Below are 14,052 nucleotides of genomic sequence, written 5' to 3' on the forward strand. Positions count from 1 at the left end.
TTATCCATACCCACCTACCGACAAAAATGCGTTAATGCAAGCCAAACCAAAAGCTTGAACTAATATAACCTGTCACCTTAAGAAAACTCGCTTTCTGTTTATCACTGTATCTACCTAAAAGCTTACATGTAAGGCTTGCGATCTCATGTCTCCACTGGCCACCACTTTCACAACAACTTTCCATCTTTATTCCGATGTGAAATTGGCGTTGTCACTCAATTTGTCTTTTGTTCACAGTATGTATGACTGGACTAGAAGCCAAGTATATAAATACATCCTAACTTTCTTTGGTAATGCAGTTGCAAATAAATATCTTCTTCTTCTTCTTTTTATTATTATTATTATTATTATTATTATTATTATTATTATTATTATTATTATTATTATTACGAAGTGAAGACAAACAACTAGAAGTATGGTACTGAAATTAGATATGGAAAAGAATGGAGCGTGTAAATGGACAGACAGAATAAGATTTTAAGCTGGACTAGAAAGAGTGGATGAAGAAAGAATAATGCTGAAACTGATCAGGAGGAGAAAAAGGAATTGGTTGAGCCACTGGGTAAGAAGAAACTGCCTACTGAAGGATTACTGAAAGGAATGGTGAACGGAAGAAAAGTTTGGGGCAGCAGACGATATCCAATGATAACAACATTAAGAAAATATATGGATCATATGCGGAGATTAAGGGGAAGGTGGAAAATAGGAAAGATTGAAGAATGCTGAATTTGCAGTGAAAAGCCTGCCCTTGGGCAGAACACTATGAATGAATGAATGAATTAATGTTTTTCCTTTTGTTAATACGTAGTGGCATTATATTATTTAACTATGTTTTCAACTGCAGAGGTTAGAAACTCAATGTGGGCGAGAAATGGACGACAAATTTTGTCTGTAGTCCCTAGCCTCTCATCTTTACTTCCCTCTTGGAGGAAGTCTTACTGAGGATTTTACTGTCCTTTAAAATCCGACATCCTCGGCAGGGTTTGAACCTGCGAACCTCCTATTCAACACTGGCATAGGATCCACTAGACTGCCGAGGATGACTTGTTTTGTTATTAAGAATAGGCCTATTATTACTGTGGTCATTGTGCTCATCGTTGTTGTTGTGTCAAATACCAAACCACACGAATTTTGGCGTGTTCAGCTTAGGAGTTACATAAGCAGAGCTATCTCATGCAACATGTGGGTCAGTATTCGGAGTAAGTCTATTCTGAAATGATGTGAGATGTAGGCCACTGACTTATGAAGACACAAACTTTTTTTGTATACTTACGTTTTACACTGAGTCTGGCGACACATGTAGCCTTGCCAGCTTCATTCTCTGCCACACAGGAAACTTTGCCAGAGTGGTCTTCAGAAGTTTGGAAGATGGCCAGTGCATGTCTGTCACCGCTGCTGGATACCAAGAAGTTTGTTCCTGCCACCAGCTCTTCATTGAAGTACCAGTCCACCTGCATTCAATCATAAAATACATATTAGCTAAATAAGCTTAATATTTGAGGAGAAAAATTCGCTCCGGTGCCAGGGATCGAACCCGGGTCCTTGGTTCTACGTACCAAGCGCTCTGACCACTGAGCTACGCTGAATTCAATCCACAGCACCGGATCGAACCTTCCTCCTTTAATGTTTCCCTTTATGGCCTGACTCCAAGTTAGCACTATATGTTGACGTATATGTCCAATGTCAACTGCCATTGTACTAGGAGCGCACTCAGCTGAGTGACTTATTTGGCCGGGATTCCGCAGTACAGTAATCTGTACAGACATATGCACTACTAGCTATGAGAATATTATAGATTTATTAATTTGTCATACAGAATAATATCTGTAATATTGACAATTAATATTTGAGGAGAAAAATTAAAAAATAAGCTTGTCCAAAAATGCAGAAATGTGATTAAGATCCTCTGAAATAATTTTCTATATCAAACGCAACAAAATATTGCTTTGGTAATAGAGGGGATAGGGAGGAGAAATAGAGAAAAGGAGTTACTTGTGTATATCTTTTGAACCACATAAGGTTTCTATTACTAATATGTATTTTGATATCTTATCTGTCACTAATTTACGAATTTTTCCTTCTTACTATTTTAGTGCAAAACTTATAAGTGGAGTACGGTGTACAGTTTTTATTTTTACAGAACATTTGTATTAAAATTTAAAGATTTCTGTGTTATTGTCAAATTGGCTATACTTTATTAGATCACAAAACAATTCAGGATATTTTATAAAGCTCCAAATGCCAGAAACGCCAATATCTGAGTATTTAAAGCATTACAGGAAAAAACCTTCAATGATGATGATGATGACGACGATGGTGGTGGTGATAATTATTGATCATGATGATGTGAAAATGATGACAATGGTGGTGATGATGATATATGAAAAATTTTATAATCCTGGCTTAAGATACTAAACTGATAAGAATGGCATTTTCAGCATCAATTTTCAATTTTTACAGTTTATATAGAGAGACTGCAATTCTGCATTCATTTGTTCAAAAAATGGCGGAACGAATGTGCCATGGAAAAAAAAACCACAAAAATTATAAAGGAATAGGCCTACTTAAACATGCAATATTGTTAACATTTCTTGAAAAAAAAAAAAATTCGCTAGAATTCATTAAAAAAACTTTTCACATTGTTATATGAATTCGCATTATCTCGCCATTCAAACATGAGTCTTTTGGGATTATGGGAAGAAGTATAAAGACATGAATTGGACAACTGACGAAACGAAAACAATTTCTAGTTATCTCGTCTCGCGAATTTCATGGATACCATTCGCCATTTTCCCTTAACGTTCAATATCACTCTAGTGCAGTACAGCTGTGTGAGTCTGCCATTGGAAACATCGAAGATGGATCAGTGATCTACAGCTTTACTCTCAGAGGGGGACGTTTGGGTCAGATAAATAATGAGGAAAAAAAAAAAAAACTTTAAGGAAAAAAAATCTTCTACATCCTTACTTACTTACCTACTTACTAATGGCTTTTAAGGAACCCGCAGGTTCACTGCCGCCCTCACATAAGCCTGCCATTGGTCCCTATCCTGTACAAGATTAATCCAGTCTCTATCATCATATTCCACCTCCCTCAAATCCATTTTAATATTATCCTCCCATTTACGTCTCAGCCTCCCCAAAGGTCTTTTTCCCTCCGATCTCCCAACTAACACTCTATATGCATTTCTGGATTCGTCCATACGTGCTACATGCTCTGCCCATCTCAAACGTCTGGATTTAATGTTCCTAATTATGTCAGTGAAGAATACAATACATGCACTTCTGCGTTGTGTAACTTTCTCCATTCTCCTGTAACTTCATCCCTCTTAGCCCCAAATATTTTCCTAAGAACCTCAATTAAATGAATTAAAAACAATTTAATTTGCAGTACAGTAACGAAATAACTTCTCAATGTGTTTCAAAATTACTCAGAAACAGAGCGGAATGTGCACATATATATATACTTTTTCTTGTAACAGCAGTTGTCCTCGTAAAAGCAGTCAACTGTTCAGTATATAACGGCAATGAAAATAATCTAAAAAGTTAAACATCTAAAATCTGGCACATACAAATATGTACACACATAAAATGCCCACATAGCGGCGCCAGGGAACTGAAGTTTGGCTCATGAAGACACATGAAAGCACACACACCAAGACTTGCATCTGTAGTTTAATGCATATACACTTCCAACATTATAACTTTATGGGTTTTTAAAGTCCTTTATTTATTATCTAGCAACATCACAAATTGTGTCACACGTCTGAATCTATTCCAAGTGTATTTTTATAATATTTACTTATTCTCAAAGTTATACTACACACTTGTGGGTTTGACTTCAGATATCTAGCTTCGCACTGATCACTGTGCATATTCATAAGAGATCTAACTTGATCATTACATAATAAAATAATAGTTATTTATGCAACGATCATACAGGGTGATTCACGAGGATTTACCGTCCCTTACGGAGCTTATTTGCGAAGACACTCTAAGCAAGAAATGTCATATAAACATGTGTCCTAATCTCAATATTTTCAGAGTTACACTAATTTGAAGTTGTTAGTAAAATACCTTTTTTTCTTTAGTTTTAACGGTAAAAAATATTACAAATAGAGAATGAACTATTCATAAGTATCATTTCTTTAATTGGCTAGTGTTCTGAAGCTAAAACTGTGTTGTTAATTGCTTTGTACAGATTTTGTTTTTCAATTTTTAACTAAAAATTACATCATTCTTACTCACTTATCACAAAAATTGTTACAAATCATACGACTTTAGGAACTTGATTCATTACAGTTTAATTATGCATCTTAACGTACAATCTTGAAGAATTTACAAGAGCAGCGTGACTTGTAACAATTGTTGTGATAAATGCGTACGAAAATGTAATTTTGTAGTTAAAAATCGGAAAAAAAAAATCTGTACGAAGCAACTATGGAATTCATAACACATTTTTAGCTTCAGAATACTAGATAATTAAAGAAATGATACTCCTGAATAGTTCATTCTTTATCTGTAATATTTTTTTACCCTTAAAACTCAAGAATAATGATATTTTACAAACAATTTCAAATGAGTGTAACTCTGAAAATATTGAAATTAGGACAAATGTTTATATGAAATTTTTTGCTCAGAATGTCTTCGGAAATAAGCTCCGTAAGTGACAGTAAATCCTCGTGAATCACCCTGTATAGTGATAGCTATTGAGACACGAGTGCCAGAGTCAGTTTCTTAATAGCCATTATATGAGAGTTACATACAACTGTTTTTCTACGACCTGTAGTAAGGTTAGACAAAAATTAATAAATTCATTAAAAATTAAAATTAATGTTTAGATATGTACATACTTCTTTATATTGGCAATATGGAAGTATGAATATGATTTTAGATAGTGGGAAACAAAACACTGACGTTTGAGACATTGGGAAACAAAAGAATGCATGTGATTCTTATTTGTAGTTCCTATAGGTACGAAAATAAATAAATGAAATCACAGTTCCTTTTTGTAAGTTTTAACGTTAAATTATTAAATAATGTCTGATTCAAGCAATTTTGATGAAATGGAAATAATGGAAGAAGCTGTAAAACTGAGCAACACTTTATTATCTGCAAAATCAGTTTGATTAAAGCATTCAACATCTCCAAATAAGAAATCTGTATCGAAATGATAATCTGTAACGAAATGAATGTCATTTCGATACAGATGATCATAGCATAATAACTTCATTTCAGTTTGGTCGTAAAAAATAATTAAGATAAGGTAATAAAAAAGAGTCTTTGCCCAACTACGTCCAATTTGGCAGTCAAAATCATTTTCCAGACGCACTAAAATAAGAATTTTTGAGACTAAAATAAAATCAATCTTGTGCTTGGATGCAAAAGGTGGGAAGTTGAGTAAGGAAACCACAAGGAACCTTCGGACATTCGTGAATCGACACCTTAGGTACAGTGTAAGAGTAATCTCAAATGTAGAACTATGGAGAATTACAAAGACACGACAGATCAAGAGAAGGAAGTGAAAATGGATAGGCCTCACTCTACGTACATCACAGGAATATATACCAAGACAGGCCTTGGAATGGAACCTACAGGGAAATAGAAGAAAAGCAGACCGAGGATTACGTAACCTGCATATTAACACCTGAACGCGACAGCCCATAGAGGGTCAAGACCTACTAACCGACTGCTGGCCTCACGTCCACATGCCTCAGCAGAGGTGAACAATCATCCAACCAGTACGGGAGATATCATGTGGTTAGCAGATCACCTAGCCATTATAGCTGGTTTACAGAACTGGATGTTTACTACATACTGTAGCTTCCCAAATTCATCAGAATGCTGGGTGGGCACTGGTCCCATACACTGGCCGAAATTTCATGAGAAAATTTCTTCCCCATGATGACTCGAACATGAGTCCAGGTATGATGCCTTAGACCATAATACTAAGACATGGGGCAATACCTGGGTACTGATAATTGAAAAATACACAAAACAGTATGCATGTTATGACAGTGAACTGAACTTAGTTAAAATAACATACATTTCAACAGCCTTACCTTGGGTGTTGGTTTTCCCGTGATCACACACTCAAACTTCGTTGTTTCGTCCTCATTGACTGTTCTGTCACCAAAGAGTTCTTGGAATGCGGGAGGCACGGGTTTGTCTTCCACTTCTACAACTTTTCGTTTGATCTCAGGCGAGCTGATAGTTTTAACTATCAAATTAGCGAAACACTTAGCTTCTCCAAAAGAATTATGGGCCTTCACTGTATAAACGCCTTTGTTTTCAGGTGACACTTCCAAGATAGTCAGACTGACGTTTCCTTCCTCATCATGTTGTAACTGAAAGTACAAACGTTTACATATTATATTATGATAAAACTTGTAACACATTAATGTGATTATTTAGAACCTTCTTATCTTCGAAGTAGAAATATAAGATGTAAATCGTATACAATAGAATAAATAATCGGAACTTTTTTTGGAGTTTTATGTTGTTTTTTGCATGTGATGTTCAAATATATCATAGTGAATAAAAATCAGCAACAGATGCAGCACGCAAATATTATAGCTAAGTCGTCCGATTTTTTAACATATCTGACACAATTCAATCGGTTAACTGAAGTCTGGACTTGCAACTTGTTTGATTTTGGAACAAATCTGACAGGCTTCAAGTCTACGTAGTTATAAAAAATAAATTATATTGTCAGATACTTACTTTTACTTTATCGGAGTCTTCTATTTCTTCATTGTTTAAGTACCATGTAATTTCAGGGGTAGGGTCTCCATTTACACAGCACTCAAATGTGACTTTATCTCCCTCCGGAGCCAAGATATCTGTCAGCAAATTGCTAAATTTAGGTGGCATGCCCACTATCTCAACCACTTCAACCAAATGTGTTCTTGTTGCAGGTTCAGTTTCCCCCATAGCTGCGATAAACAGAAAAAATAACAATTCTGTTCATAATGTCAATACAGATTTTATTTTATACTTTCTTTGATAGTTTATAGGAAATGTACTTATAGATTTTAGGCTTCTAATAATTTATTTATAAAAAAAAAACAGTTATGTCAATGGCATAATATGAGTTCCAATGACAATTTTATTGACTTCAGCTTTTGATTACTGGTATTCATTTTCTTGCCAGAAACTGGAAAATGGTTCACATAAAATCATAAGAGGGCCAATAGTCAACAGCAGTAAAGAGAAAGTCTAATTTTAAAACTATAAAAAGTGATAACCTTATCTTATCGAATATTTAGTAATCTGGGTCTTTCAAAATGGATGATAGCAATAGCTGTCAAAACGTAATGATTTATGTGTAAAACTTTATTCCAGAGAATTATGAATAGCGAATATCCCAAATACAAAGAATTTTTGATACACAATAAGCAGAAATATAAGATATAAATACTGTATAACAAGTAAGACTAGAATGTAAATAAAACTTAACTGCATCTAAACGTAAGACTGGACGGTGCTGATGATAAAATATATCAGTAACTTTCAAGACAATGATGTTCATACAGCAACTCAAGAAATTTGAATTTTGATTGGTTTGTAAGTTCAGTTTTGTTAAGTGAATTAAGAAAAAAAGTTCTACTAATTTTTACGACATACATACTTCCTTTTGGTAACGAGTTTACAATATGGAGACATCATGTACTTTTAGTTTTAAAAAAGAAGACTATGGATAAGTGGAATAAACATTTACGCATTTCAAGTCGCACTTTTATCATTGTTGAAATATTTAATTACTTGATCCCAGCACAGAGGAAACTCACAGGTGTTAAAACCCAAGCAATCATCTCCTTCGGATACATTATTATAAAGTATGGTATCGTCTCAGATTTACATTCAGGAACACTTTTATCCAAAGCACAATTTGAAAAGCGTTGAAAAATACTTACATTTCACAGAAAGGTTACACTTGCTTGAAGCTTCTCCTCCTGAGTTAATTGCAACAACTTTGTATTCCCCTGCATCCTCCAAATAAGCTTCCTCGATTACAAGAGAGCATCTATCTCCTTGGAAGAGCAACTTAAAGTCTGAAGATTCCTTCACTGGACGGTCGTTATGATACCAAATTACCTAATACAAAAGAAAATAATAAACATGGACATTATATAAAGAAAGATGGAAGCAAACTATAGGCAAATAAAATAAAATTTATGACAGGTATTTAAAGAACACAAAAAGTAGTGAAATAAAAAAAATAAACATTTCGAGAAATTCTTTACACTCAAAGACTAAAAGAAAATTTGTAAGAGAGGACATTTGTAAGAGAGAGTTGTTTAGACATGTCAAATGAATGCATAAAGAAGGAATATTCAGAAAACTGCTAAATATCAAATGTAAGAGAAAGATTCAGCAAGCCACGAATCTGAGCAAGTTTGAGATGAAGAAATTTCCATTCTTATGAAGTGACCAACCATTTTGATCTTTTGATTTTTACGTCATTTAATAAATCTGACAATTCCAGTTCTTCTTGAATAATTATGCCCTGATTCTGTCTCTTCTTGTTTTATGTAATATGCTTCGGAAAAATGCCATGTCCATTGACTATAATCTACTTTTATTCCTTTTTATTTAATACTCATGTTTCTATTCAATATGTTAAAAAGACAAAGTCAACTCCATGATAGGCCAAATCGGCCCAGAGGGTGACGAGAGGTTAAGGCTCCCACCTTTACAGACAATCGGCATTTAATGGCAGTAGGAATGTCAGTTCAACGTGCCCGCCGCCTGTACCTTCAAGGAAATGCTCCTGGTACTCATTTCTATTAGAGGCTGAGTAGATCCCAGGGTCATAGTGCGGATGGAAGAATTATATCAATGGAAAAATCCATTACCCCATCAGGAATCGAACCCACGACCTTCCGGCTTGCAGCTCCACACCTTAACCACAATGCTGCCGTGTGCCACCTCAATATGTTAAGATTGGCCTAAAATATTTTTTTGCAGTTCTTTGATACGTTCTTGTTCCACAATAAGCCTTTTAAACTATGGTAAAATAATTAAAACTAGTTTTGTATTCTTCTATTAATTTTTCCGTTAGTTTTACCTCTAGCGTTTATTTTATTCCAAAAATAAACAAACCTATCTACTTCTTTTAATGTTTTATTATTTTAATTTGTTTATACCCTGTCACTTGCAATTTTCACGTACACAATCTTTTTCCATATTAATTTTCAATCCATAAATATGTTGTAAGCAATAATTTTTGTATTTTTCTATTTTCTTGTTCCTACTTAAAATTTTTCTAAAATTTTTAATTTTCTCTTCTAGTCAAAAATATGCATCCCGCTGTTCTGAAAAAAAAATCCAACAACAGCTTTCAGTCTTTTTGTTTGAGATTTCAAATTTCACTGCCGTAAAGAATATTGGGAATGACAAGTAGATTGTATATTTTTACTCCAAAATAATTTAATTAAATTAAGGCTGCAAGTGGTGTTCAACATTACTAACATTTATATGAATTTTGTAAGTTTTTATTAATGTCTTTTTTACTACATATGATATATATACTTCAGGTCAATAAAACTTGTATTGTTATTTATTGTAATTTTGTTTCGTATTGGATCCCGTCCTAAAATGCATTTGTTTTGCTTTTTTCAGACGATATTTCTATTTAAAATATTTTAATTAATTTTAATGTGAATATTTCCTCTTTGTAGATACAGTATACTATCTGGTAGGATGGAAGAGAAGGCCTTATGGCCTTAATCCTGTCAGATTAAATAAATAAATAATAATAATAATAATAATAATTATTATTATTATTATTATTATTATTATTATTATTATTATTATTATTATACAAGAATACATCTCGATATTATGGAAGTAATTTCCTTCAATTTTGAACTGAAAGGCTGAAGTTACAGCGAGCAACAATGAAACGTTTTTTTATGTTAATATGTTAATCCAACAGAATTCAGTTAACGTGTCAAGTCAAATGACGAAACAAAAACAGATTAACAAATCTTTATTTTAACATGTTACTTAACAAATAATATCAGTAAATGTTGACGCAGCTTACCTCTGGCTCAGGCTGTCCAACGATGATACAGTCAAGCCTCACTCGCTTTCCCTCAAACACAGAAATATCTTTAAGGGCCAACTGAATTGATGGCTTGACGGGCTCCATGTCACTAGCTAGCTCTGAGTCGGATGTTTCAGTTGGCAGGCGTCCCTTCACAGAAACATTGCAAGAGCTGGTGGCTTCCCCTGCTATGTTCTTTGCAGCGACAACATATACTCCAGCATCTTTGGGGAAAGCTTCATTGACAACCAAAGTTGCTTTCTTGTCATCGTATTGCATCTGAAACGTGTTCATTTTGAATAAGACACTAATCTTGTATTAAAGAGTAGCGTATATAATGGTGGTTTATTAAAGAGAGGTTTGAATTTCTAACGACTTATGTTATTGTTTGTTTTGTATTTTCGACTACGGCTTAATAGAAATGAAAAATATAAACCAAAGAATATCAGAGATTCTAAGCACGTCTTAAAGTTTCACATAGTGTTTTTCATACACTTAAAATGAATCTGTGCTTCATTGGCTGGTCATGATAATATCTTTGAAAAATATTGGAGTGCAAGAGGTCAAATGACTTTATTGTCAAACGCCTGGCATTAGAAAACAACAACAACAACAACACTTAAAATGATGATGATGATGATGATGATGATGATGATGATGATGATTTTCCCGTGGTTTTCTTTTAGTTTATTCAGTTTCATAAAACGTCCATTTTTAATAACAGAAGAAAAAGAGTTTATTTAACATTTTTGGGTTCATTCACTAAAAATTGTCATTGCATGAAAGATACCATAATGAATATATTAAGCATTTAGGCCTTGCAAAACGTTTTTCGTGCCAAACTTTCAAAATGTGTTATGTAAAACTAGTTTTTACGTTGTACAAATAAGTCTTGAGATATCTTTTAGAAATACAGGCTATGTTTTGTGCTTGACTGGTATGTATGTTTGTAGACTATAGAGTAACAGAGATGGTTTCCTTTTCCTCCTTTCTTTCTATTTGCCTCTCTCTCTTTTCCTACTTCATAATCAGTAGGTACCATAAATCTATCTTTGTATACCTTCCACTCTGCACACCTCTATTTTTTTTTTAATTCTGCTTAAAACAACGAATCAACTCACTTTTATATCACGAGTTTCCTTTAATGGCTTCCCATTGTGACTCCAAGTGAGATCTGGTGCTGGCAATCCTGTTACTTCACATTCCAGCTTTATTTTCTGACCTGCCCGAGCCATCACGTTTGATAGAGGCGTGATAAATGAAGGAGCTTCAGTAGGTTCCAAAGCTGCAAATAAGAAAGTTAATGCAATAAATCTGAGCTAGCAGTCACAATAATATTCGACAACTTTTATTTTAACTTTGTTCTTCATTGTCTGATGATCAAAGAGAAAAGATGCTGATAATAGAAGATGAGTCTCAGTTTGATATTAGATTAATGAAAAAAATGTAGAATAACTCTTCTCGGGTTCTTAGCCAGGTGAGTTGGAGATTTGCTGGAAAGCTTTCGATGGCTAGCTCTGACATCTTCTTCACTACCTTCATTCCCTGAAAAAGATGGCAGAGCTAGCCATCGAAAGCTTGGAAGCAAATCTCCAACTCACCTGACTGAGAACCCGAGAAGAGTTATTCTACATCAAACACCGGGAAAGCCTCAAGACATACGAAAAAAATGTAAACCATAAATGAATTTCAAATATAACAAAATCTATAAGACTGGCACTCTTATTCCAACATACTAAGTTATATCCACTGGAAAGGATCAGCTGGAGAAAAGCAGCATTATCAGAAGGTAAGTTTAAATATAAATGTTTAAGTATTAGATAGTACCTATAACTGAACAACTCACTAATTTACTTACTAACCTACTTACTGATTGAGGGAGAGACTAATCACTAAACACACTAACTAAATGACTGAATTAATAGTTCACTAACACTATCTCAATGACTAATATACTGACACAAAAATTTACAATCTAAGAGATTGACTACTCACAAAATCAATGATTAACCAAGTTTCAATAACAGACTCAGCAATTCTTGATCAACTAGTTGATTAACTGACTCACAAACTTAATTGCTTCAACAATTATTTTATTCATAACTATATCAAACTATTAAAAATTAAATTCAATTAAAAAAAATAAGGGTTGCCTGTTTTAAACTGGAAACTTCTCAATTCGCAGTTGAATGCTCTACTACTGAGCTATACCGAGACTTAGCTGTAATGTGTTAAAGTTCCACTATTATGTGAAAGGGGACAATGCTGTGGAGAAGTGAGAATTGTTTCTATACCAGCAAAAACGAATGGCTGTCTAAAGATAGTGTACAACACATGTTAAAAAATTATATTATCTTGTTCGTAGGGCTCCTTCACTTGACCTACGACCTCGTTTCACAAACATCTTTACTCATAAAATAAAATGTCATTTTTAAAACTTTTATCGTAAATAATTACGTACTTCAAATGTGCGTCTACAAGTAAACAGAAACTATGTTCTACCTGCCACAGATTAATCAACATATCCACTTACGCTCTACAGTGAGCTGAGCACTGCTGAAGTCTGTGCCAACTTGGTTTGTAGCTCTACAGCAATATTCGGCTTGATCCTCCAAGAAAACTTCTTCAAACCTCAACACTGCTTCTCCATTGTTGTACGTGATTACATAATCTGGTGAAGTGTCAATACAGGCGTCGTTCTTGTACCACTGCACCGTGGGAAGTGGGTTGCCTTCAACTTTACACTCCAACTGGAATGTAGAGCCTTCTTGTGCCGTGCATGACTGTAGACTTTTGGTGAATACGGGGGGTGACAGCTGTTCTTCTGGTTCGGTCTCTGTTTCACCAAATAAGTAAATTTCAGAATAAAATAATAGGTGACAAATTATTGAGAATGGCATATTAATCAGCAAAAGTAGTAACCAATTCTAATTTTAAAATATGATATAAAAAACAGAAAGTAATTTCTCAGGGTAAATCAGTTAGACAGTAATAATTAACAAATTAAATAACACACTTTAACTCTTCAGTTTTCAAGCAATGATGATGCATTTCATTCAGTCCTTTCTACTTAATTTCCAATTTCACTTTCTGGATGCTTTAGCAAAGAAGGGCAGCACTGCTACTTACAAACCTGTTACTAAATCTACGTATTACTCTGTGAAGAGATTTATTAAATCCACATACTTAGACTTCAACAAACAAAATTTGATAACTCAATCCCAAGGGAAAAAATGGAATTCTCTGCATCAAAATCCACAGTTAATTCTCGATTTACCACGAAAATCGTCTGTAGCTGCATTTAGATTGGCAACAGGCCATGATTGTTTGGCCAAACATCTGCATAGAATTGGAATATATCAGTCCCTTAACTGCCCATTGTGCAACTCAAACCAAGAAATGGATTCGGAACACCTCAAAATCTGTGCTTCAGTGGCTGGTCATGATAATATCTTTGAAAAATATTGGAGTGCAAGAGATCAAATGACTTTATTGTCAAACGCCTCGCATTAGAAAATAACAACAACAACAACTTTCCTAACATAGATTGGAGAAGACCATTGTATTTGCCCACGATAATTAATAAGATATCTTAATCGTGAATTCCAAACTAGCATGTTATGAACTTCCTTGTGTCATAATACTGTCCAACAAATATTTTGTAATTAATAATTATAAAGCCAGTTTTCATTTAATTACTGTGCTTTTGATTGTAAACACAGAATAAGGATATGGTAGTACTACTCCCAGTAAAAGAACGCATCAAAAAAGAAGCAATACAATACATCATTTTAAACACAGAATGTGATAAATAGACCTTTTCATTACTAATCTCATACCCACACCTCGATCTACTATGGTACCAATAACCTAATTAAAGTAGGAGAAAAGTACCAGACATTATCTAAAAAGGTGACAGAACAACTTTCGTTGCCAGTAATTCGGAAATCTTAGAGCGTAATATTGGCTTTACTGCATGTTTTTTTGTATTATTAACTTCCA

At 34.0% G+C, this 14,052-nt stretch overlaps 1 protein-coding gene across 16 annotated transcripts in view; it reads right to left on the reverse strand.

The window, feature by feature from the left end:
* The window catches only part of sls (sallimus), a 959,631-nt gene that overhangs the window by 531,075 nt on the left and 414,504 nt on the right, over positions 1 to 14,052 (reverse strand). For all 16 annotated transcript variants that reach the window (XM_069830434.1, XM_069830438.1, XM_069830435.1 and 13 more), the window contains 7 exons: positions 12,584 to 12,886; positions 11,172 to 11,335; positions 10,048 to 10,329; positions 7,916 to 8,096; positions 6,723 to 6,934; positions 6,062 to 6,346; positions 1,274 to 1,451 (listed from right to left, as the gene is read on the reverse strand). In XM_069830434.1, the coding sequence (XP_069686535.1) occupies positions 1,274 to 1,451; positions 6,062 to 6,346; positions 6,723 to 6,934; positions 7,916 to 8,096; positions 10,048 to 10,329; positions 11,172 to 11,335; positions 12,584 to 12,886 (1,605 nt within the window). The remainder of the gene's footprint in view (positions 1 to 1,273; positions 1,452 to 6,061; positions 6,347 to 6,722; positions 6,935 to 7,915; positions 8,097 to 10,047; positions 10,330 to 11,171; positions 11,336 to 12,583; positions 12,887 to 14,052) is intronic.

This window comes from Periplaneta americana, chromosome 7, assembly GCF_040183065.1.
Source record: "Periplaneta americana isolate PAMFEO1 chromosome 7, P.americana_PAMFEO1_priV1, whole genome shotgun sequence".
NCBI classification, from domain to species: domain Eukaryota; kingdom Metazoa; phylum Arthropoda; class Insecta; order Blattodea; family Blattidae; genus Periplaneta; species Periplaneta americana.